General features: G+C 50.7%; 10 protein-coding genes across 10 annotated transcripts; 5 read left to right on the plus strand and 5 right to left on the minus strand.

Annotated features, from left to right (window-relative positions):
* Positions 1–949: 949 nt before the first annotated feature.
* VTN00DRAFT_9870 (uncharacterized protein) lies at positions 950–2994 on the minus strand (the record flags this gene model as incomplete). Its single annotated transcript, XM_069436873.1, has 3 exons — positions 950–1794; positions 1872–2631; positions 2857–2994. The coding sequence occupies 3 exons, from the start codon at positions 2992–2994 to the stop codon at positions 950–952; spliced, it is 1743 nt and encodes a 580-aa protein (XP_069284469.1).
* Positions 2995–4308: 1314 nt separating this feature from the next.
* Positions 4309–5949, minus strand: VTN00DRAFT_9871 (uncharacterized protein; the record flags this gene model as incomplete). Its single annotated transcript, XM_069436874.1, has 5 exons — positions 4309–4333; positions 4407–5247; positions 5315–5477; positions 5559–5767; positions 5889–5949. 5 exons carry the CDS (start codon positions 5947–5949, stop codon positions 4309–4311), a joined length of 1299 nt encoding a protein of 432 aa, XP_069284470.1.
* A 404-nt stretch (positions 5950–6353) lies between these two features.
* Positions 6354–6605, plus strand: VTN00DRAFT_9872 (uncharacterized protein; the record flags this gene model as incomplete). Its single annotated transcript, XM_069436875.1, has 1 exon — positions 6354–6605. One exon carries the CDS (start codon positions 6354–6356, stop codon positions 6603–6605), a length of 252 nt encoding a protein of 83 aa, XP_069284471.1.
* A 2997-nt stretch (positions 6606–9602) lies between these two features.
* VTN00DRAFT_9873 (uncharacterized protein) lies at positions 9603–10638 on the plus strand (the record flags this gene model as incomplete). The annotated part of the gene is made up of 4 exons (XM_069436876.1): positions 9603–9696; positions 10028–10350; positions 10405–10453; positions 10505–10638. 4 exons carry the CDS (start codon positions 9603–9605, stop codon positions 10636–10638), a joined length of 600 nt encoding a protein of 199 aa, XP_069284472.1.
* A 289-nt stretch (positions 10639–10927) lies between these two features.
* Positions 10928–12002, minus strand: VTN00DRAFT_9874 (uncharacterized protein; the record flags this gene model as incomplete). Its single annotated transcript, XM_069436877.1, has 3 exons — positions 10928–11640; positions 11700–11933; positions 11987–12002. The coding sequence occupies 3 exons, from the start codon at positions 12000–12002 to the stop codon at positions 10928–10930; spliced, it is 963 nt and encodes a 320-aa protein (XP_069284473.1).
* Positions 12003–12976: 974 nt separating this feature from the next.
* On the plus strand, positions 12977–15102 carry VTN00DRAFT_9875 (uncharacterized protein; the record flags this gene model as incomplete). Its single annotated transcript, XM_069436878.1, has 4 exons — positions 12977–13239; positions 13300–13868; positions 13921–14527; positions 14583–15102. 4 exons carry the CDS (start codon positions 12977–12979, stop codon positions 15100–15102), a joined length of 1959 nt encoding a protein of 652 aa, XP_069284474.1.
* Positions 15103–16785: 1683 nt separating this feature from the next.
* VTN00DRAFT_9876 (uncharacterized protein) lies at positions 16786–19517 on the minus strand (the record flags this gene model as incomplete). The annotated part of the gene is made up of 3 exons (XM_069436879.1): positions 16786–19170; positions 19245–19399; positions 19478–19517. The coding sequence occupies 3 exons, from the start codon at positions 19515–19517 to the stop codon at positions 16786–16788; spliced, it is 2580 nt and encodes an 859-aa protein (XP_069284475.1).
* Positions 19518–19866: 349 nt separating this feature from the next.
* VTN00DRAFT_9877 (uncharacterized protein) lies at positions 19867–20610 on the plus strand (the record flags this gene model as incomplete). The annotated part of the gene is made up of 1 exon (XM_069436880.1): positions 19867–20610. The coding sequence occupies one exon, from the start codon at positions 19867–19869 to the stop codon at positions 20608–20610; it is 744 nt and encodes a 247-aa protein (XP_069284476.1).
* A 124-nt stretch (positions 20611–20734) lies between these two features.
* VTN00DRAFT_9878 (uncharacterized protein) lies at positions 20735–22293 on the minus strand (the record flags this gene model as incomplete). The annotated part of the gene is made up of 4 exons (XM_069436881.1): positions 20735–20848; positions 20905–21819; positions 21876–22136; positions 22195–22293. The coding sequence occupies 4 exons, from the start codon at positions 22291–22293 to the stop codon at positions 20735–20737; spliced, it is 1389 nt and encodes a 462-aa protein (XP_069284477.1).
* Positions 22294–22575: 282 nt separating this feature from the next.
* Positions 22576–23756, plus strand: VTN00DRAFT_9879 (uncharacterized protein; the record flags this gene model as incomplete). The annotated part of the gene is made up of 2 exons (XM_069436882.1): positions 22576–22622; positions 22679–23756. 2 exons carry the CDS (start codon positions 22576–22578, stop codon positions 23754–23756), a joined length of 1125 nt encoding a protein of 374 aa, XP_069284478.1.
* Between the last annotated feature and the right edge of the window lie 926 nt (positions 23757–24682).

The following is a 24682-nucleotide window of genomic DNA, read 5'->3' on the forward strand; positions in this document are numbered from 1 at the left end:
TCTTCTCTCGGAAAAGTTTCGCACATACGGTTGTTTCGTTGCTTGCTGATACCGATTGCGCGCTTCCATGTCGACTGATAGATTCTATGCAAAAAAGAAAATGATGATACCACTGTCGCGAGCCTGTGTTCCTTTTTGTTTTTCTTCACTGTCGTTGATCGACCTGTTCTGTTTGAATACCCTCGCTTGTATAGTATGTACTGTATGTATATCGGAGGTCATTACTGTCGTTTAACTTTGTCTTGCATTGTTCTTCAAAGGCTTGAAACGCAGGAGGGGAAAGGAGTTGTCGACTTATGTCTTAAATTTGTTTGTTTCGTCTGTTGTATCTCATTAACTCGTCTTTTCGGGTCTTAAGCGCCTTGCTTCAAGCTATGTTTAGTTTTACTTGCCGGTGGTGTGCTTTCGGAAGTTCTGTTGCGCACGTGTTGTAAAACTAGCCAGAGGCACAAGGTACTTAGGTACTTGTTGGACACTATCTGTCGGAGGAATATTTTGCTGTAGTGGGAGGAGGGGGTTTCGGGACCTTCTTTTGGGGGGGGGGTTGCGAGTTTATATAATTTTGACTAAGACTCGAGGAGAGCAAAAGAAATAAAATTAAGGAGAGTTCCGGAAAGTCCACTATGCCATGCGCACCTTTCTTTCTTCTGCATTATTCATTCGTAGGATGTATATCTACTGTGCTATAATCTAGATGATTAGAGGTTTCTTCTTTCTGTTTAAAAGTGGTCGAATGACATCTTGTAGCTTCTCCAGCCGACGCAAGAAGCTATAGCATTGCCAGATATCCTTTTTTTTCTCCTTGCCGCCCTTGAACTTTGTGGCTCCCCCTTATGCACGGAGAGCTCTCCGCCAAGTAGTAGGAGCATGATATCTCACTGTGTGTATCTCCCCGTTCTAGATAGGTGGATAGACTCCTAGACAGAGTAAGAAGTATACATCTACCTACCTACCCGACCAATCCCACCACCTCCCCAGGCCACTTCCTTCCCCAGATAATTGCCCTGGCAGGTACCCGTCCACCCATGGGCGCCAGAACCCGGATCTTGCCCCTGCTAGCGTCGACATCAGCCACGTAGACGAAGCCCATGATGCTCGCGTCGCGGATGTCCGGGAGCGGTGCGTTCGGCGCAACGTGGGTGATGGCGAGGAGAGTGTTTGCGAGGTTGGACGGCGGAGGGGAGGGGACCTTTTTCAGGGGCACGTTTGCGGTAGATGACGGTGCGAGTCCGCCTGCTGCTGTTGCTGCTCCTGTTGCGGGGTTGGTTGCTGCTGATGGGCCTGGGCCTGCTCCTCCTATGCCGGGCAGTGAGGAGGGCGGATGGGTGCTATCGTCTTGAGGATGAGTTGAGGTGCTGGTGGGCTCTAAGTCGTCGTTGGCGCCACCAGGCAGGAAGGAATCGCTCGCTCCGAATTGGGACGGGTCGTAGTCGTCGTCCTCCTCGTCCGGTGTGACAACCGTGATGTTGTACACTGACAGGAAGTCGAAGTCGAGCTGCTGCGCGTGCGGGGAGAGAGTGATGTTCGTGGTGGAGGAGGTTGCGGAGAGGGAGAGCGCAGAAGACGCTGTCGATGGGATCGGGTTGCCGAAGAAGTACTCTCGGATCTGCGATTCCCGGAGGGCTTTCATGAACGCGGCATCGCGGTCCACGCACCCGCCAGACTTGGATAGTTTGACCACGGAGATGCGTTCGTCTGATGCAGCTGCAGAAGCGCTGGAGGTGGGTTTATTGTCGTAATTCTTGACCATGGTGCTGTAGAGGCGTTCGGAGCCTATGACAAGGATGGTCGAGACTGTAAGATTCGATTGTTAGCATACCGCATGCTTTTCTTTCTTTTTTTCTCGTCACAGATATATTGGAAAGCCTTACTAGAGAACTCAGTCACAATGTGATGTATTATCTCAAGCGCCCCGGCCTTTCCCGTGCTCAGGATCCCCGGAGTGTCGACAATGATACCCGCCTCTCTGGCATCCTCATCCTCAGCCATCCGGCCCGTCACCGAGAGTGCCAGCCTCGAGACAATAGGCCGGTAGACGCTACCCTCCGCATCAAGCGGACTCTGCATCGGATAGAAGTAGACGAGGGGCAACTTGACCGGTATAGGACTTGGCCCGGACATGGGACTGCTCCCCCATCCTTCCTCGATATCGATCATGGTCCGGAACGCAGTAGCCGTCAGGGTGCCGGGGACACTGAGCATGCCCTCTGAGGGGTCCAAGTTCACCACGATAGGCTGTCGTCCGACTTTGGTGGCATAGCCCGTCAATATCTTGGCCAAGCTGGTCTTGCCCGCGTTCTCAGGCCCCAGAATAAGAACCCGCGGACCATCCTTGCCCGTTGCCTTGGCATCCCGTCTCATCGTCTCCAGTGCAAAATGTACGTTGGCATATTCCACCATGGGTGTTTCCTCCGCGGTATATTCGCTCTGACATCCACCAGTCCCCTGACCTGGGAGCGCTCCATTGGTGCCGCCAGGAGCGAACCCATTCGGGGTTGGGATTATCTCCCCAGCGCTCACCTCGAGCGTGCAACCATGCCAGGTGTATATCGCGGCCTTTGTTCCGGAGAATGTGTACGTCTGGGATGCGGCGAGTTCAGTGCCGAAGAGCTCTGCGGTACCGGCTAGGAGCTAGAATACCCTCTCACTCAGGGATTGTGAGAGAAGTCAGCCATGCCATACTTTTCGCGACCATCACTATGGTTTCTTATTTCTCCTAGATAGCTAATACTCTTCGACATATGGACATTTCAGCGGGACGAGCTCCGCCTACACCAAGACTCGGAGCAGATACAACAACCAAAGGAAAATGGATATCAATGAAAAAGGAAAGGGAGTAGGAGATAAGGAACACACCTTGACGCGCACAGTCCTTCCAAACGCAACCTCGAATCTCCACTCCGATCCCTTGGACAGGCTGATTTGCGTCGGCGGTGGGGGGACATACTGCGCTTCCACCGACGGTTCGCTGAGCCCTAGACCAGGTAGAGACATTGCATTTCTGGGATACGGGGTAACGGCTGGGATATCGTGTATAAGGAATTTACAGGAAAGATAGTGGAAAGGAGAAAAAAAGACTGGTCCGGCTGTTAGATAGGATTGAGAGTATGCTGCGTAACTGCGGAGGCCTCGAAGCAGTTCGAAGCTGCGGAGAACAATGACTTGTTTGGACTGTTTGCAGTGGAGCTCGGTGGCCACGCCGCTTTGTCCGCAGCTACGGGTGGACTTCAAGCACGAAGGATTACATATGATAACAGGTAGTACGGATACCTACAGCTCAGAGTGAAGATGAATCTATCAGTGTTAATTTGCCCACCCCCAACGAGTACCTGTCAATGCAGTATAGTCCTTCCTGAATAATCAGCTACCAAATCTGCTGTATGTATCTATAGTAGAAACTACACAATACAGTTAGATAGCTGCACCTCAATGCAAGGTCTGCATATGCATGGTGGTGTCTTGTGCATCGATTGTATCATTTCACCTGTGATATGATGGTTGGCTTCTTTCAATTCTAGCTAACAATAAGGGGCCCATTGCCAATTGCCACCTCAATTGCTGCATAGAACCAGCGTGAATCTGCAGAAAACGCCGTCGCGTTTAATGCTATTTCTTATAGTGGGATTCAGGACGTGGACCGGATGAGAGGGAAAAGAAAAGTGTTATTAAAGGAGAAGATGTTTCATCAGGAAGAAAGCGAATATAAAGGGGCTCGCGAACAGAACACAGAAAGAGAATGAGTGAAACAACGCGAGTTCAGCTTCTTCCTTACTTCAAGGTCCCAACAACCTAATCAATCCAAGCCGCCTACACCTGCCAATCCATATACTAGTTCCGACGCCGTTCAAGGAAAAGGTAGAGGAGACTAAAAGTGAGTAAACGGGTAATACAGATGGGGAATCTCGATGTACAGGAGAAGTGGCACATATTAGTCGGGGGCGAGAGCGTGAGTGGGATTTGCCACAAAGGGTTCATGTTTGGGGAAGGCGTCCAGAGGTGAGAGGCATAGAGAGGTCAAACGTGGGTCGAGCAAGAGTTCGTTTTGATAAGGAATGCAGTGTGGGAGCATGGGGAGGGCGATGCGATGGGTCAGGGGATGTGTTCAGTCTCAGCCTGGAATCATTCTGTAGTGTAACAAGATAGACAACCGGAAACAGAGTCTACGGTCGCAGCACGCAGCGATATTGCTGCGTAAAGAAAGTATCAAGTCGCCCCGTGCCTTATTGGGCCGACTTGCTTAACCTGGGACCGTTTTTACATCCTTTCTCCAAATCAGACATGAAACCAAACACTAGGATAAGAAAGATCCTAAAAGAAATATGGAATCGCGGCACTAAGTCACTTGTTAGATAACTCCCATCAAACACTCGACATGGTCAATAAAGGGAATTAAGGGAAACACTTACGCGAGTGCCAATGTCGCTGTGACACCTACTAGAGCGCGATTCCTCACCCTTTCGCGTTTAAGCTTGTCCTCCAGGACTCTAGCTCTCTTTGTAGGTTGAGCAGGAGTATCCGCGGTCTGCTCCTCTCCTTCAACCAGATCATCCGACTTGCGCTTCTTGGCCGCATTGGGCGACGATGAAGCTTCTGCTGTCTCTGCCTCTGCTTGTTGCAGCTTGGAAGCTTCCTCAACCATCTCCTTCGCCTTCGCGATCATCTGCTCCGTGTCCTCTGCAGGAGGCGCCTCTGGAAGGCTGACTGGCATCTCGACGGAGACAGTAGTCTGAGTGGCCTCGACATCCTTCCCAGCATCAACTGACTTCTCCACGTCCACTTTAACCTTTTCATCTGCTGCGGTAGCAGCAGCTTTCTTTGATTTGGACCGTGTTTCAGCCTTCTTTTCCGACTCCTCAGCCGCTCTCTCCTCACCATTCACTTCTCCATTCAGCTCGGCAGTTCCATCGACAGACTCGGAGTCTGCGGTAGAAGCAGCCGTGTCCAATGCAGACTGCAAGGTTGCACTAGCTGCGCTTGAAGCAGCCGCACTGGCTTCCTTCGTTGCCCTAGTCTGCCTGGGCTTGCGTGGCGATGCAACCTTCTTGCTAGGAGAAGCTGATCGACGGCTCCTCGTGCGCGATGCAGCCGGAGGCTGGAGCTGAGTGGTCGTCTCCAATGGCGGCATTTCGAACTTGGGGGGCGGAGTTATTTGCTTCTTCGCACTAGAAGGGCTCTGTACGATATCTCTCGAATCAAGCAGGGCGCGGACCCAGTCGTACATGCGATATTCTTTGGCAAGTTCGAGCGCTGGAAATCGTCAGAATACCCCAACATTCCCCAAATCTCAGCTACCGGGTCTCTTAAGATAGCTTACCAAGAATCGGCGAAATCCAGACGTTTCCGGCGATCTCATCTTCGCTGGTTTCTTCCCGCGTCTTCAGATATTCTCGCTCAGCTTTCTCCTCCTCTAGCTTCGCCCAGGGGAACGCGATCTTAAACATTCCGGTCGCGCTGATGTATCCATCCTTGCTTCGTCGCTATTAAGATCGGAAAGAATTCACGTTAACAGAAGCTCGAGTGAATCGGCCGACGCGTGGGCCCCGCAGGAAACGACTTACCATCAGAAAATAAGTCTCTGGATGCTGCTGGGGATTGTGCGACGGGAAGATCTCAGATCCCTTGAGATCTTTGGGCAACGGTGCACGCAGGTGAGCATATTCAAAGGGGCCCAGGTTCTCCGGTTTGGTCGCATTCGAGGTTCCGATCTGAGCAGGCTTCACCGCAAGGTGAGTCTTTCCCAGGCGACGGCGCGCAAGGAGTTCCTCATCTATCATGAGCAGAAGATGGCCGTGTCAGCTGCGATTACCAGGTAATACGGTACATTTCCGACCGCGTCTGGGTCGGGATCGCGGTGCAGACGCGCGCAAAAACGAGAGGTAGCAACTTACAATCAGGAGACGCGTCCGGGAGGATGAGCGGGTTGTGCCTCTTGGGGAGAGATCGCACCATGGCGGATGGATGGATCTTAGAGTAGATGGGTATGGTATGCGCCTGGAGTGCGATGGGTTTGAAGTAGATTGCTCAGGCAGGAAGCGTAAGATGCGACGCCAACGGCTGCCACGTTGCAGGCGCGTTCCTCCTCGCTCTCCCTGCAGGACTAGAAAAGGTAAAGCGAGTGGGAGCAACGGGCGGGGGCACGAACTACTCCGTACTCTGAGGATATGACTTGGCAGACCGTGCTGGAGAGGCGTAGACGTGGTGAGATCGAGCGGACCGGCAGATTATCAGAGATAGGGGAAAAGAGAGGCGCTCGACCGGGACTGGCGGGCGCGGGCTCGTTCTTTTACGGAGTACTTGGGGTCGCTGGGAAGAGAACACCGCTGGTGTACCGTACGGTATGGTCACGCAGACGTATGACAGCGTCCTGCAGGCGGTCAGAGCACCCAGGAGCCGCACAACCGCACGCTGGTCAGGTGACCCAAAATGGGCATCCCCGGTATTCCGTGACGGTGTCGATACACATCGTGTATCGTTGCCTCGTCCTCGAAAATTGCTGGGACAAGCGTCTGGCTGCCATCCATGGTGCCCGCAACCCGATCCGGAAGTTAGGGTTAGAGCCCCCTGTCCCTCTCCAGTCGCGTGCCGCGAGCGGTGGAGCTTCATAACTTCATCGTGCATACCGTCACTGTGACCCCGAAAGTGCTGACTTCACCTCCCGTCATCATTGCACCGTACTCCAAGAATCCGCTGGAATTGACGAGAGTGATGCTTGATCAAGGGTGAGAAGAAGAATTATCCATAGACCTGGCTTGGCAGGGTCATCCCGATCATCATGCATGCAATCGATCCCTCGGGGATCCATATGTCAACATGTTCTGAAGGTCAGAAAACCGGCCATTTCGAGAGAGCAGAATGGGCCCCCATTATCATCTAGTCTAGCAATGAGACTATGGCGTGTGCTTAGGCTCTTCTTGGCGAGAAGCCCATGTGCTGCGTAGTTCAGATTTAGTCGGGTCAGTAGTTCGAGGTATCATTTTCTAGCTAACATCTTAGTAACATCTCATTTCTGTCTTAATTAGCTTGTTTCACATAATATCGCGATGGTATCTCTGGCCTTGATCAAGTCAATGCCGCAGGTTTGGGAGATCAGCCCGATGATGGTACTGTCTCCTAGACAATGCGGACTCGGTGTCATATACCTGTGTTCTTCAAGAACCTCGAGAAGGGCATAGAGCACATCATTGTTGGTCCTGGCCTCTTGATCGTCATACAGCAGAGAATGAGGGCTTTGACCATGGGAAGCTCCACCCAAGGTGTGCACTGGTCGGGACAGTTCACGTGATATAAACATCTATAAAGTACCCTGTATTCGTGGGCCTTCCTTTGTTCACGTAAATCGGCAGCAACAAGGATTAATACATATATCCTTCAAATGGGATAAAAATGCTTACATCTCAGACACACCAGGACTAAGGGTGCTGCGAAAACTCCACCTATGCTTTTCGATTTCGGCGGCAGGGTTTTACAGGCAAGGTCATTTGGGATGCTGGCGAGATATTGATAATCTACCCCTCCCATTCCGCATCGGATAGCCCAGGGCCCCAAGTGATGGTTTGGGGACTTGTCCAGGTAAATTTCTCTAGCCACTTGGATCATAAGGTCCAAGGTTCTGTTGATAGAGGTCAGTTAACTGTGAATTATATGGGACTATCCAGTCTCCGGGTCAATTCAGCAAGCCTATGTAACAGACTTTATGATGTAAACTTATCTTTAACCCAGTTTCAGCAGGAATAGTCTCACAGTTGCTTGTTATTACTAACATTTATACGGCTACCTTGAAACGACCAAAGTTAGGTAGTCTCGTCTCAAACACTTGTCTACGTGCTCCACAACATATAAAATACCTTCATATTACTGAAGACTCCTATCTATATATAAAGCCCTCCACACCTCAATCGATAAATGTATGTAGTCTGAACCCACATCCTTGGAACCATCTAACTACATACTTCCACGCCATTATCAGACATGCGTCAGCCTCCCCTTTCGACATTTCTCGCCATTTTAAATGCAGACATTTTTAGCTACTACCAGAAACACGTGTGAACTTCTCCGTTTCTGGTTCCTGCTCAAAAGCTAACCAGCTCACCAACAAGAGAAACTGCTTCCAGCTGTCTTTGGAAAATGGCGTCTTTGTCCGAGCAGATGTTGAGACAAGACAAATATATATAATGAGGCCCTTTCAAAACCAAAAGAGTCCATGGAAAGGCAGCAATATTTGGACACCACAAGCATTGAAGCTGGATGAGACAGCTTGTATATTGTCATCACAGACAACTCAGAGGCGAGATTCTCCGACAGAGAGATATAAGACTGTCTCTTCTTCAACAGTCACCCCCGAACCCCATTAAAATTCTTAACGCAACTATTTGCTCATAATCCAGTGGAATTATGAGAAAGCAACCATGTCTTCTCGGCCAAATCTGCGGAATTGCGGCTTGTAACAATCATGAATTCAAGAAGTGGCGCAGGTGAATGATCCCGAGCTTCGCCGAGGTAGCTGGCCTGGTGTAGTTCTATTATTTGAACCTACTGATATAACGAGCCTGTCTTTGAGAGAAATACGGACTGCAGAAATCTGCTGGATATATTGAGAGCATGGTTGGCCGAACAGGGGAAGAGAACTAGGAGCCTGTAGATCGCATGTAAAGCCGTACCAACCGGAGTACGGCATGCTGTGAACAAATTGGCCCACCATTACCAGAAAGCGCGTGTTAATTAATATAATTTTCAAGATATTCTTTTGTCTGTAAGTCTCGTTGTGCCATTGGTCGTCTTCTTCCTTGAGATTCCCGTCAGCTAGCATTTGCGCGGGTGTTCTGAATACGGAGTAGTATGGAAGTAGTCGAGAGGATATACTCCGAGGTAAGTTAGGTATGTTAAGCTTTGATGGTTCCTTTTGGAAGCCGGCCGAATTGAGCGCCCATTTAGGACACCAATGACCCACCGCCCTGGTCCACCACGAAGTCCCCAGGCCAGTGGTGTCAAAGGACAGCTTGCGCTTCTCCGATCTCGAATACTGCCAACATCACCGATCTCTGTCGAACGGAAGGAAGCCGAAGTATATATCGTAGGCTCAAAAAATGAGGAATCGGTCACCGTGACCACATTGGTATATATTCTCAATCTGAAACGGGACGTCAGCACGACTGTCCATAAGTCAGACAGCTCGACCGTTGCAAGTCGAGCCCCTGAGACGCGCCGGATCCAAAGGTCGAAGGTCTCGGCCTCTAACCATCGATCTTATTCGGTCCAAGGCTGGCTCCCCTCTCCCACCGCCTTTCCAACCCCACCGTGTTGAAGAACCCCCCGAACTGCCAGCGCATCTTCCCCCTCTCTCTCATCTCCAGCTCATTAATCCAAACAAACACTCTTTTTTCTTTTACCAACCCCAGTGGCGCCCTTTACCTACACCCACATAGTACATATCCGAACCCATTGTACAACTTTCGTTTATCTACCCACACGGGACCGGTTACCCCCCTCCTCCATCGTTTGAGCGGTACCTGCCTTCCCGTCTCTACACGTCGCCCGTAAATATACGGAGTACCCCCCAGTGGAGCAAAGAAGAGCTCAGAGAATCTACGCCAGACATTGACACCATGGCTGAGCACCACGATGACGATCTCGTCGCGTCCAAGACCGAGGGGTTCAAGATCGGAGAGAAGAAGACACTGGAAGAATACAAGAACCTTGGTAAGGGACACTTCCCTTGTTTTGAGAGTGGATTGAGATTATGCACCTCCATGGCGGGTTGTCTTGAAGCTTCCTTCTAGCTCTCTATTTTAAGCGAGGGAGACTGGACAGGTGGTCGTTTACAGCGAAGCCAACAATGGAAAAGGGGAACATTCTGCGTTCCATTCAGGGGAGACAGGCATCGGGTTCTCAAGCTGGATGCATTTGGACTCATACTATCTATAATATCTCCAATTATACTGCCATATTTCAGACTGGAAATTTTTGACATTTCAAGCAATCATCTCAACTTCGATACAACCGCTTCCCGACTAACCGTTATCTCTTCCAGACGCGAACGACGAATCCCTCAACCGCTGGAAGGCCTCTCTTGGTCTCAACTCTGGAACGCCTATCGGAGACCCGAACGACCCCAGGAAGTGCATTATCAAGTCTCTCGCCCTTGAGACCGAAGGACGCGATGACATCGTTGTTGATCTCACGGGCCCCGGCGCCGTGGAGAGCCTGAAGGACAAGCCATTCATTATCAAAGAGGGAGCCAAGTTCCGCATCAGGGTTGTCTTCCAGGTGCATCATGAGGTCCTGAGCGGTCTGAAGTATCTTCAGGTAGTCAAGCGAAAGGGAATCAGGGTCAGCAAGGATGAGGAGATGCTGGTAAGTCTCAACGTGACTGTTTGACTATGGATGGGAGTTTTGACAACAGAACAGGGCAGCTATGCACCAAACACCACCGATAAACCGACGTACGAGAAGAGATGTAAGGAAAACCCATAGAAACACAGAACTTCAGGCGCTGACCGGTTCACAGTCAACCAGGAGGAAGCACCCTCGGGCATGATTGCTCGAGGACACTACAATGCCATTTCCAAGTTCGTTGACGATGACGATCACACCCATCTCCAGTTCGAATGGTCTTTTGATATCGCGAAGGACTGGGAATGACCGGTTTTGCATGCATTGATCCGAGAGTCATTTATCCCAGACGACGAAGCATCTTCTCTTCATGAAGCCTTTTCATCTCAATAACCTTAAGTTGATATTTCTCTGCCATATAGGCGTGAGATCTGTCGAGATGGCCCAAGTGATCTTTTTGTTTCGATAGCAAATTTTTAAGGAACCCAAGCAAGTTATGCTCACTTCAGATATCCCGAGCAAGTCGACTTTATCAATATCAATGCTGTCTATATATGCTACCCAGTACCAAACTCCAGATACTGCATGACCCAGGGTATCACAAAAAGTAGTCAATCACAGGACTCTGGCCATCCTTGTTTTGCTGTGCCTGCTGCTCTCCACGATGGACATCGTTTTCTGGAGCTGCATCAAAGATATTGAAGAACCTCTCACCAGTGTCGCTTACTTCGAGGACACTGGCAAGGTTCCCGCACCGGTAGCAGTAGTTTGGAGCGCTCCAAACCGTGCTCAGCCGGTCATCGTAGAGGATTTGGTATCCTTCCTGACACAGCTGATGGGCTCGTAAAATATGCGACATGCTGTTGACCTCGAGGAACTTTCGGACGACCTGCGCGCCAAACGTATAACCTGCGCCTCGCGGGGAGAGGCTGAATTCATCGCGTTCCGTGTCTGGATCTGACCAGACCAGGTCTGCCATCGGGCCCTCGTGTGGTATCTCCCGGAACCGATCGATAATCTTGATCTGGTCAATCGAGTGGATGGATGGGGAGAGACCACCGTGCACGCAGAATATCTGGTCATTGATAACCACACTGAGGGTGAGGAAGTCGAACATGTCCGTGAAGTAGTGCCAGACATTGGCGTTTCCGTATTTCCGAGCACACTCGGTGTAGAAACCGTATGACTGTGTCACACCGCGAGACTCATGGTTACCACGGATCAGATGGACACGTTGAGGGTACCGCAGCTTCAAGCACACAAGAAGGGAGATAGTCTCCACACTGAAGAGGCCCCGATCGACGTAGTCGCCTGCAGACCCTGGTCAGCAATAGTACACGCAAGGCTTTCCACATCCAAAGTTCTCTGACCTAGAAAGAGATAATTGGTATTGGGACAGAATCCTCCTATCTTGAATATTTCAATCATGTCAAAGAACTGCCCATGTATGTCTCCGACGACGGTGACGGGAGCCGCAATGTGGACGACATTGCTCTCCTTCATCAGCAGCTCCTTCGCCTTGGCACATATGGCCTCGACGACCGAGTCTGCGAGCAATTCCTTCTTGTAGAGGCGCTCGATGCATTCGTCCAAATCGATACTAGCTGAGAAACAATGAGAGTTTGCGGAAACAACAGGTCTCAAGGCGCAAACATACATGGTAGACCAGGCATAGCGGCAACTTTTAAATCGCCTTCTCACATCCAAGAATCTCGCTTTTATCGCAAATGAAAAGGTTGAGATATGAGAAGAGTAAGCCCAAGGTGGAACGAGCGTTATGGTGAAAGCAAGACCGAGAAAGGATGTGTCTGACAGGTTCCTGCAGCAGCTTGCATCATGACCAGGACCAAGCTCTGGGAAAACAGGAGGAGCTGAACACGCTGATGAGCGAGCACCCAGCGCTGAAAGAGCGTGCAGCGTCTACTCCTGTTGTGAGCAGGTCGTCGCAGCGATCTGGATCACACTCTGAGCCAGTGAAGTGGAGCCGCAGACTGTCACCCCAACTCATGTGCATGGCTAGTCTTCGTTCTGCCACACCGCACCGCCTTCTGGATCCATCATCCCAGCAGTGAATCTGGAACCCCCCCTCATGTGTCAGAGCACGTGATGGGCCCTCTCGAGTCTCTCGGGCTTGCGGCCCTCCATCCCCTGGACTTCATGGCTTGGACTGAGATATCTTTTGTCCCTTCGAGGCGAACAGAGCGTCTGCTGTCTTCTCCTTCAGTTGTTTCATCATATGGTTCACTTATTTCCATTCTTATGCTTTTGGTTAATCGCAGGATCTTGAATACAGGCCCCCCCTCCCTTGGTGGAGTGAAGGTGATATCTCCCTAGTGTCACTGCTTCCAGCTCCTGGAAGGGGCCATTCTTCTGGTCTGGTCGTCCTGGGCACCACCTTCCTCGCTTTATCCTGACCTAATCGGTTCTGCTATCTATCCTGGACATTTATTTACCTGATTTTTTGGTTATACTCTTTTATGCCGCTGCGAAATCTAGCCGCTAAAGTACTAGAAGTTGGGGATCCCGAGATCTATCTGTCTATTGATGACTTCGTTCACTGCCTCTCAATTCACTCTCTTTGATGATTCAGCAATCTGCTCTAAAATTGTTTCTCTGAATTGGCCTGAACTCTGCAATTTGGATCAGCATGGACCCTTATCCATCTCCTCAGGATGGCAGCCCGCCTTTCCAGAAGTACCAACAGTATGCCCCTCCAATGGGCTACAAACAACGCAAGCAAAAGCACCCTTCTTTCCAGAAAAGGAACATACATAACGAACAATCTTACTCTGAGAATATAGAATATACCGAATCTCCGAGGAGACACTCGGAGCCTCAATCGTGCTACAACTGCGGGTCTCCAGAGCATTGGGCCCAGGATTGCCCAGAACCTCGTCGAGCTGTCCCTGCGTAAGTATTATGGTTCTGGCCATCAGATATAATCCACTTGACTGACTAGCATTTTTTTAGCGGGGCGGATCCTAATCCTCGTCCTTTAAAACGGCAAAAGACTGGTGCATCCATTGCCAGCCGTCATTCAATCCCACCATACTTCAAGCAACGGAGGCCACATCATGGGAATACTTACTTGCCGGCAGGCCAGTCGAATTATCAGCCCTACAGCAACTACCCACCGACACCAATGTCGTCACACTCTCAGGGTGTCAGCCCATGGCAACAGTCTCCGCAGTATACTTCTCCTGTGCAGCCTTACCCTCCTTATGGGCCACACGGGCTTCCAACTCCTACGACTGCTAACAGCTCACAATTCCCAAGCCCTGCATCACCCCATGGTGGCCCTCATTACCAGGGCTATTTTCCGCCTCAGCAATCTCAATTTTCCTTTAATCAGAGTCCTCTACAATCCTACCCGGAGTATAGCCAGTATCCACCACAAAGAGGCCAATCTCAGAATTCTTGGCGTCAGCAACGCTATCGAGATGATGTGCCGTCTATTGCCCCTCCCGTTGAACCTTGGATGGAGGAATTGCAATCTCTTGACAATCAGACAGGATCTAAGTCATCCGGTGGCCAGATCGGTAAGCCCTCATCAAATAACCAAAAGAGGAATTCACTGATAGGTCATGAAAGTCTGGAGACCAGCTAACCCTGTCGCACGGCCTCTTCCTTCAACATTCACGGCTCGAGAGGAAGTAGTGTCCCTTCCGCCTCTTGGAAGTCTACAACCAGGAATGTCGGTGTCAAAATATATCCTAGACAAGGGCCCCGAAGAGTTCGAGTGTCATATCCGGGATACTGAAGAATGGCCGTTTGTCATGGATGATCCTGTATTCTTGGAGATTGCGACTGACTGCGAACTAATATCCATTGAGGAACTCGTTTCCCGACGAAAACAAACATTCGAAACCCACAGTCTCCGAGTTCTAGATGAAACTGAAGAGGGTGAAGTCGATGAAGGCGCCGATAATTTAGAAGAGCAATCGGCTGGCAAGCAGTCTGTCCGGGATGACTTGGTGGAACGGGAGGATGAAAACCCTCAAAGTGGCCACGAGATGACGGTTTCGACAGGCGAAATCGAACACGGGCTCCGAGAAATGGACAAAGAAGACGATGTCTCAGACTATCTGAGAACAGAAGAAGGTTTTGCTGAATACTGCAGAAAACGACCATGGTCACCAGATGCCAACAGCGGATACGGTCACCGGAATCGAAGTCTAAGCCCAGGTGGAAGGGACTCGTGAGTGCTATCAAACAACATGTAAACCCTCACCCGACTAACAAAAAAGCGTCAGGAAATCAACCCAACCGGGAGGAAAGCGGAACGATCGCCATGTACATCATGATCGCCAGGCTTTTGACGATAGGCATGTTCGGCGGGCCGATCAAAACACTTCGTCTAGTAACAAAGAGAGTGGACCTTGGAAACGTCGTAACGGACCCCATAACCATTTTGACCGAGATCGACGCATCCCAAGGTTATATCAGGAAACGGGATCGAACTGTCAACCTTACAACAGAAAAAGACCGCGGAATTTTGACGGAGCTCATGATACGTCACCATCTCGAGATTCGGCGCTGGCTGTCGGTGATGAGAAGACGCGGTCTCCTGAGCATCTCTCAAATGGACATCGAGATGAGAATGCAAAGAGGACGCTTTCTCCAACTCAGCCGCGCTCAGAAAGGGGTGATCGCAAGAGGCCCCGGCCGAAAGACTCCCCTGAAAGTGATAACGATGGACCACGACGTCAGGAAGATGATGTACCATCCAAGAACAAGCGTCGCCAGCTTCAAGTTGCTGCCGCTTACAGGTAAACCTCTTACAAAGCCTAAATATCGGACTGCCGCTAATTTCTGTAGCCGCCGTTGGTAATGTCTACGTTAAATAGAGACGAACCCAACTCGTTCAGATATTCCTTTCAAAACGATGACCCATACCCCTGAGATGATTGAGATTAATACTTGCTCGCGGTTCTGTCCGTTCAACTTGGTTAATGATCCTTTTCTTTCGTGCTTGGAAATGTGTCTTTCATCCAAATGCTCTTTGGATTTTCCTTTCTCGGCTGCACATCATTTTAAACCCTTGACACAGGAACTGGCCGGTCACTTAAGTTCCTGTGTCTGGCTCCTGCTGGTCGTTTACATCCTGGATGGCAGCTTTTTCAGGCTATTACTAGTTACTTCTAACATCTCTACCGCATTGCTATGTCGCTCATGACTGAAAGTTCTGGCGTTGGGTTTTCTTTGCTGTCGTATTTCACCTGGATTTTCAGCCATCCGGGATAACCTTTCCTGCCTCTTTGCCTAACTAGCCCATAGGTAGGTGTCGTAGAACCAGGCTTTCTCGTTCTTCAAAGAAAGCCTATCCGCTCTCTGGCTGACAGGTTCCGCGTAAATGACTCTCCACGCTTCGTTGGAAACATGGCTTGAATTTTAGCCAACGAGTGACTTCCATGGGGCATAGCATCTTATTAACTTTCCGAGGCAGTGTGCTGTGAAGCAAATCAGGAGTTTTTGTGCACAGCTCCACGCAACCATATTTGTGATGGAACCATTGCAAAATGAATACTAATCCGCATGCTGGCATTCAGAATGGGTCTATCCATCCCTGCAGACTTGATGACTCTGGTTAAGCTGCGACGGCCATGGATAGATTGATGGTAAACTGAATACGTCACAGGCATCTGTTAGTCCTTTCAGGTGAAAAGTGCACAGGTCCTCGGGTTGATATCACCTCTGAAAGGTGGTTTCAAGGTAGCTACCGAAGTTGATGTGCAACTTTTTCAGTGGTGATGATAATGATGAAATGCTGATGGTAGTGGTTATGTTATTGGCAGTGGGGAGCCATCTTGTTAACCATGGAGTTGTTTTTTCTTGGGCACTAACTTTCCAGGTCGCATTTCATTTCACTTTCAGAGAAGGTTCACGTCTGAGCTACCATGTATCATTGAGCATCCAACTGTGGTAGCTCCTCTCCATTGGTTGCCTGACTGCTTAACTTATGACGCTAACAGATGCAACGAGACAGGTGCTAATAGATGACCTCTTATGTTGAAGAGGGGTGGGAGAAGAAGAAGCGTGCGGATCCGCAAACGGTTCGGAGGTAAACCAGGATGGAACCCCTGGACTGGACGAGAGGGGGCTGCCGGTGTCCTTCCTTGTTTATCCAACCAGCTCGCTCCCGCAGTCTTTTTCTGAGATGTTGTTAGGCTAGAGAAACTCGTTGACTTTGAAAGAATGTATCTTTCTTGCTGAAAGCCTTAAGTGGCTGTGATGTGCTTGTAGAAACTGCTAGTAAGGGATCTGCTGTCTTGGTAGTACCGCTACTAGTTTTGAAAATACTTCGAGAGGTAGTTAAAATTGAAAAAAAATAAGGTACTGATGGGAAGGAACAGTCCTGATTGACAAAGAGAACGGAAGTTACTTCTTGTATTTGGGATATCTAGATTTCAATTGGCTAACAGAAGATAGGAAGATCTATATACAATGAGCTACTTACTAAATATTGTCCGTACGGATTTGTTGATGATGATCGGGAGATATCTTTCGGTTATACATGGCTTGATGGTTATTAGTATTCTGTTGTCCCATTAGCGCCTTGCTCTCTTGCTCCTCCCCTTCATCATCGTCTTCTTCGGAAGATTCCGTCTCTTCTTCTTCTTCTTCCTCTTCGGAATCAGTCTCTTCCTCATCTTCTTCGGATTCTGTTTCTTCTTCTTCTTCCTCCTCCTCCTCAGACTCGGTTTCTTCTTCGGATTCTTCTTCTGATTCTGTTTCTTCTTCCTCTTCATCCGCAAGCCATTCGTCGAGAGTCTTCTTTCTTCCGGCCCCGGCGGCCGCAACGACACTGCCGTTCTGTTTAGCTCGAGCGGCGGCAGCAGCGGTACCTGCATGCTCCTTCAACGCTCTATCCAGCTTCTCGCCTGCCGTGAGGGCCGTACGGTTCGAGACTTCATGTTTCAGCTCTTCATCGCGCAGACTGGGGTCAGGCTCTTGTCCGGGCTCGACCCACTCTGGCAACGGTTCGTAACCCCTCAAGCCGTGGACACCAGCGTCGGGGCCTACGACGAGCGTCGAAGAACCGATGAGGAGGTCTTTTCGGGTCTCAGAGGGGCTGGGCGCATGTGGAACGGGCTTTGGAGCTTGGAGAAGCAGGCTGGCAAGTTGAGTTGCGGAGGGCGTGGCCAGAAGAGCCTTGTAGAGTCGAGCGCGGTCACGGAGGTCGTAGGAGGTGTCGTATCTCGCGAGAAGGAGTATGTACCGCCATAGGAGAGTGATAGTATCTTCTTCTGGTTGCTTTTCTGGTTCTGGTTCTAGCTGTTGCTCTTGTTGCTGCTGGTTCTGGGATTCAGAAGCCCACTCATTGCCGTTTTCTTGTTGTACCGGCGCAGGCTCCGGTTGACGAAGCTCTTCTCGCGGCGGGTTCCGCAGAAGATGTTGTAGATAAACCTTCGCGCCTAATAGAACTATTTGCTGCTTGGCCACCTCCGATTCATCTGCGAAGCCCTTTGCCAGTATACGCAACACGTCCGGAGCGATGTTGTTCTCCTCATCTATCCCTGCGAATTCTCCAACCAGCCAGATAATCGAGGCCCTAGCATCGGGGCTTGTTGTTGTGTCCAAGTACTTAGCCAGCTTAATAACCGTCTTCTTGTGAGATTGTGGATCCTGCTGGATCAGGTGCCGGATTACAGTGAGCGACTCCGAAACCAGATTTTCGTCCGCGCTCGAGATCTGGTTCAGAAGCACACGTAGGCAGCGGTTTGAAGTCTGCATGTCGCTCTGCGCGCAGCGCCCGATCGCGCGGACGCTCTCCCGCACCAAGTCCGGGTCGGTCCCTTGCGCGAAGTGCTCCAGCTCGCTGAGGATCACACCCTTCAGGTGCAGGCCACAGTAGGGGAATATAATCGTCAGAATCTCAAGCTTCAGGCGCCAGATATGTGGGGGATCAGTTGAGTGCACGAGGAAGTGGGATGCGTATCTCACAAAGGGCTTAGGGATTCTCAGGGCAACGGTGACGATGTTGTATAGCGCAACATGTTGGATGTCCTGCGGACTGCGGAGGAGAGCGACAAGAGGGCCGATCGCAGAGTCCAGATACTCGGGCGTACCTAGATAGAGAAAAACGCGGACGACGCTGACAACGACGGCCGAGTTGCGGCTCTGCAGGAGCGGTTTGCAGGCCCGTAGGAATAGCTCAAGGTCTGGGTCCAGGACAACGACTTCTTCGCCCGTCTCCTCTCCCTGATCTTCTTGGTCGCTTTCATCGTCATAAAACCCTTTAGTTCCTTTCTTCTTGACTTTCTGTTTGCTCCTGGGAAAGCATTTCCTTCCGTAAACCGTCAAAAGTCGCAAAGTCGCGAGTTGACTCCATTCGTCCATATCCACGAGCTTCTTCACCAGGCTTCGGTAGTGCTTGTGGATCAGGTCGATCCTATCCGGACAGACCTCCAGAAACGCAGAGACGGCCGGCCCAGCGACAAAATACTGAGTATCCCCCAATAGCGTGGAAATGTAACCAATCAACTGCGGTAGAGTATTTGGGTCGAGACGGTAGCACTTTGGGATAGCCAATGCTGCCGCCTTGCGAACGTGTGGGCTCATGTCTCCGCAACCGCGTTTGATCGCGAGCGACACAATCTGACTGATCACGGGTACCCTGATCCCGGACATCGTGCGAAGCGCCATGGCCCGTACCTGCGGGCTTTGATCCGTGAGTGACTTCTGGATCGCATTGATCGAAAGGAGGGCAAGGTCGGGCTCTTCCTCCGCATGGTGAAGCAAGTAGATGTAGACAAGCTTCTTGACCTCAATATTCGGGTTCGCTACGTTCTTCACGACCGCGGAAAAGAAATGGAGGCTGGGTTCAGAGCGGTACATCAGCTGGTTCAAGACCGCAGGATATCAGAATCAGTGTCACCAAATAATGCGGGAACGACGGGCTTGATTGTCCATACCGAGATGACCCTCCGCATCCCGTCTAGAACTTCCCTGTCATTGCGGCTGTCGAGAAGCTTCTTAATATGCGAGACGGTGAGGCTGCGGGAGGAATAACTTGATCTCGAGCCTTTGCTGCTGGCCGACTGAGCTGCTTCGAGCGTGAGCTCGCGAGCTGCGCGCACACAGGATGGTTAGCAACGGAAAGAAAGTTGAATATGGGACACGGTTCTGATCGGAGAAAACACAATACCTGTTTCCAGCATAGACGAAATCCTGGAGATGGTCTCCATGTTGACCCCCGAGATCCTCCGCGGGCGCCTCTACCGGCTGTGCTGCGTTGTCGTGGGCAGAAGAGGATAACGTGATAGTCGTTGGGGCGCTCTCCGCGGCGGAGCGCAGACCATGCGCCTATCGACGATGGCGTATGAGCGAGCAATACCAGACAAAAGAACGTCCCCGCCGCCCCGTCGACATCGAGATCGACAACAAGCACGCCACGACAGTTACCACGGCCGTGACGAGAAAAGCACCCGTTAATCGAAAGATGCAGTGACTTGGAATCTTCGCCGGTCAGACGGGTACAATGTTCTTAGCTTTCCCTGTCACCCCGGGGATCGTCGTCCTGATTACCAACGAACTATGTCCCCGACGGCGACAACTCCAAGAATACATTTCTCCGATCTGGTCTCGGATTTCCTGCACTATATACTTGAAAATAATGCCAGCAGAACCACGTTGATCGTCTGCGGCACGCGCGACAGTTTTCTTGAACAACTGTCTGCCAGTGTGCACCCTCGACCATCAGCACGGAATCCGTCGCCAGCCTATGAGGAACAAAATCAACATGATGGGAATACCGATCTACTGCTTGGACGTGTTGAGCATGTTGAACATATCAGTCCACTTCTCACAAAGACGATCGGTCTCCTCGCAAATTCAAGGAAAGTCAGGCTAGAGTTCTGCCCAACTCTTGAGCATCTCCGTGCGTATCTTTCTGTTCTGCGTATCTCTCGAGACAAGCAGAACCAAACGCATCATCACGGGAGACCGATGCTGGCAATACTAGACCTTGTCGCTCTTCATTGCACGACTTCTGAATTCTCTGCTCAAGGATTGTCAAGGACTTTTGCGATTGCGGTAGAGGCCGCCGCTAGGGAGAAGATGGACCTGGTGCTGTGCGAATGTAAAGATGCCATTGATGCCCAGAACGGCGAGCTTGGTGAGAGACTGTGGTATCTTCATGTGCCACTACTAAGTGGTTCCATCAGAACCGGCGAAGAGGGTGCTTGGAGCGGACCAAGTGTACCGGTGAAACGGATCGCACAGAGATGGTTTCACTTCGATGAAAAAGAGGATGTCATGACGGACATTATTGATGTCTAGACAGAACCAGAACTGCCCCCAAACCTATATACAATATTATGCTATTCCATAGAGACCAAGTAACCATCCGGTATCCTAAAGCCGACCGACAGAACTCCGACAATCATCAGACCCATTATGACTCTCATAGACATTTCTCCATCTCTGTAATGTAAAGTTTTATATGGGACTCCATCTTCAGATACTCATCATGCGCACTATGAATCTCGTTCTCGATGTTCTCTTTAAGATCGGCCATCTATCAACATGTTAGTTGATACTTGATGATGAATGAGAAAGCAATGGGCGACTTACCTTTTTCTCAGTCTGCTCTATGCGTATTCTCCTTCTCTCCATCTCTCTCTGTTTCTCTGCCCGTTCCTCACGGAGCTGATTCTGGATGTTTCGGAGTTCCTCCATCCTAGCCTGCGCTGCCTCTGCCTTCTCCTGGCTGTTCTTTCGCAGCGCCTCTATCCTCTCGTTCCACCGAGCTAATTGTCTCTGCAGCAGCTTCTCGGTCTGCTCCACCTCTCTGACACTGTTTCCTCTCTCCGAAATAGCGTCCTTGTTTCTGGCGGCTCTAGCATCTTCCTCCTCTTCCTTCTGTAACTCGACAGCAATATCTTCCAGAACTTTCACGCAGGCCTGAACATCATTGGTAACAACGTTGAATGTGTCTGCGGAAGTCTGCAAGGCCCTCGTCCTTTTCTCCATCGCATCGACCTGAGCCTTTTCACGCATCAGACTCTCAGAGAGATCGGCCAAGGATTGCTGCAGAGAAGCAGGGCTCTCGAGGACATAAGGACGGAGTTTCTCGATTTCCTGCCGGGTGCGCACGACTTTCTCCATCTTCTCTTCCAACATGGTCTGTCGTCTCGCTTTCTCTGTCTTGACCCGCTCAAGCGTCTCGGAAACCCTTTCCTGACCGTGACTCAACTCTAGCAACCGTGCCTTCAACTCGTCATTTCGTCTGACTTTCTCTTTCACCTGGCCCTCCATTGCCTTCTGGTTTCGTTTCATCTCATCCAGACGCTGCTCCATCTCCTGATTTTCTGCAAAGAGCGCCTCGATGCGCGCCTTTGTCTTTTCCGATTTGTTGAAGTGTTCATCGATAACGGCCGTCTGGGACTCTCGGAATCGGACAAAGTTGATGAGATAGGAGAATATCTTGACGAGTCGGTCATGTGTAGGCTTCGTTAGATCCGTGAATGTGAAATCGTTGACTCCGCACTGGATTCCATATTAGACATTCCTATGTCGTTTCTTTTTCAAGAACGAAGCAGTACCTCAACCATCAGCTTTCTCAAGCTGATAAAGAACCCCATGAGATTGCGTGTGTCGTTGGGCACAATGTCTGCGAAGTCGCCGCATATGTCTTCGGCAGCTGCGCGCATAGCAGGATCGACCGTTTCACGGGTTGTGTTCATGAGCAGCTCCGCAAACCATTCCAATACCATTTGGATCTGCTGGGGGTTTGGCTTCAGCAGATCCTGAGCCGTAAACGGCACACCGATATCGTTGATACATCCTGCAATTTCCTTGTCGGGCTGCAGCTGCTGTCAGCAGATAGATAAGGAAAAATCGTAGAGCGAAGTTCTGACTGACCAGACGCATCAACGCATCGCTCTCATCTTCAACCTTCTTGCGGTTTCGGTTGTGCTGCTGTTGGCTGCCATGCACGCTCATCCGATGATTGTAAGACATGGTTGCGCGCAATCTCCCATCAACTCTCGCTGTAAGATTGATAAAGTGACGGTGCGATAGGCTGCAATTCCGTCGTTGTTTTGTTTATCGCAAGACGGAGCGCATGGCGACCAAAGCGGGCTAGACTGTATCGAGGGGCTCGGATGCAACTGATGCAAACATCGATTTCCCGCTCTCTCCATGACTCGCAGCACAACCAGTCGCTCGTGATAAAATCAAGTCAGCGCCTTTCGGGCTTTGGTTGTCACATTATCCAACCATTCTGGCTTTTGTTGAGACACCATGGCGACTGCTGCTTCAGCCCAGTCTGAGGCTTCTAAACCATTTGAGCAAGTGACCCCGCAACTTACTCGGTAGTCATTATTGCTAACATTCAACTCCACAGTATCGTCTCGACTTACAATGACCTTCTCCGCTCCGACCCCGACCTGACTATGCCAATCGCGGCCATCGAGGCCCTCGTACTCCTCCTGACACATTCCCCTTCTTCTACGATATCCGAGACGCTCGACCTACTCGAAAGATCTACTGCCCACCTGAAGAAGTCGATCCCGAACCCCATTGCCCTCTCCGCCGGCACAGACCTTTTCCAGAGATACCTGATCACGACACTGCAGCGACCTGGCCAGCTCGGTCCCGCTGGTGATTTCAACGCCATCAGAGCGCACCTCCTGTCGAACGGGCGGTTATTCATCAAGCGCGCCAAGGAAAGTCGTGACAAGATCGCTGCGTTCGGGCGGGGCTTTGTTCGAGATGGAAGCACGGTCCTGACGAACGGTGGCTCCAGAGTCGTCGGCGCTCTGCTTCAGAAGGCGGCTGAGGAGAACAGCGGTCCCTCCGCGGTCCGTTTCCGCGTCATCTATGTGCTTCCGTCTGCGAACAGTGATGACGAGCCGGAGGGTATGGATACGGTGCGCGCTCTGAGAGCAAAGGGGGTTCCGGTCGCCACGATTCCGGAGTCCGCGGTTGCATACTCCCTCGGGAAGGCGGATATGGTGATTGTGGGCGCTGAAGGTGTCGTGGAAAACGGAGGTGTCGTGTCTCGGATGGGCACTTACCAGATCGGTCTCCTGGCTAAGGCCATGGGCAAGCCATTCTACGTCGTCGCGGAGAGTCACAAGTTCGTTCGGCTCTACCCTCTCGGGCAGTACGACCTGCCCATCGACCAGCGCGTTATCGAGTTCAAGACGGAGGAAGACGTCCTTGCCGAGCAGAAGCTATCCGCAGAGAAGAGCAACGGCCAGAGCGATAGGGCGGCAGCGGAATCGCCGTCGCCCGAGAAGAAAGCTGAGCACATGAGCGCGCTTCTTGATGGCGCCCCGCCCGACAAGGCGAATAGCAGGACCGTCCGGCGCGATGCCGTCGACTTCACCCCGCCACATCTGATCTCCGCGCTGATCACCGAAAGCGGTGTCTTAACGCCTAGCGCTGTCAGTGAGGAGCTGATCAAGATATGGTTCTGAGAAACAGTTTCTACTTAATGGGTGGAATTGATTTTCCATAGCGGGGTGCACACGGTCTCCATGGACATGCATGACCTCTGGATGAAGCCGAAGAAGAGGCTTGAATTTAGAATTAATCCGGCCAAGGGAAGCGGATTTCTGGGGAACTCCCATGTGCACCTGTAAAGGGGGGAAAGTGGCGCCATGGCTACCTAATGTCCCTTCTCTGAGACATCATCATCCTTTGAATCCTTCTCATCACCGCTCATTTTTCACGATGAATCCAGCAACGAATTTGACTTACGATATTCCAATCTGGACAATAGGGGAGTCGTCCAGGTAGTCATCAAAAAATGATGAAACGAACGAAAAGCCACCGCCGAAAATTAGAAGTGGTCTATTGAGACCAGCAAGTCTGCACCTCATGATATTACCATCAGGCCCGAGCTGACGAACAGCTTGAGTTCATGTGACCGAGGCTTACATGCAGGCAAATGCACCGCACCCTCTTACTTTTACCGTTTCTACGTTATGAGAAAAACCCCAGGAGTGATGATTGAAGGAGGTCCTGTAAGAACCTGTGGAGCAAAGCGGGAAAGCCGACATATTGCCGATTGAGATAGCCAGATGCATTGAAAAAGGGGATACAAAACAGGTTGTCATGAGAACCAAACGTATCATAGTATGATCTACCAACAAAAAAAATGTTAAAAGACCATCCATCTTTCTTTTCCTTTTCCTGAACCATATCATTATCTATTCATAAGTGTCATAACTCCCTTTTTTCCTTGGTGGTGGAAAACCGGGGGACAGATTCTCAAAATCAGTCATCACGTCATATCTCATTTCATCGTAACGTTCATCAATTTGCACGTCCTTTTTAAACATTGTTTCCATCGATCAGCCCTTTCCTTTGTGTAGTCCACCACGTTTTGATTGAAATCCGG

Source organism: Thermoascus crustaceus, assembly GCF_041956765.1.
Source record: "Thermoascus crustaceus strain CBS 181.67 unplaced genomic scaffold VTN00scaffold_8, whole genome shotgun sequence".
Lineage (NCBI taxonomy): Eukaryota > Fungi > Ascomycota > Eurotiomycetes > Eurotiales > Thermoascaceae > Thermoascus > Thermoascus crustaceus.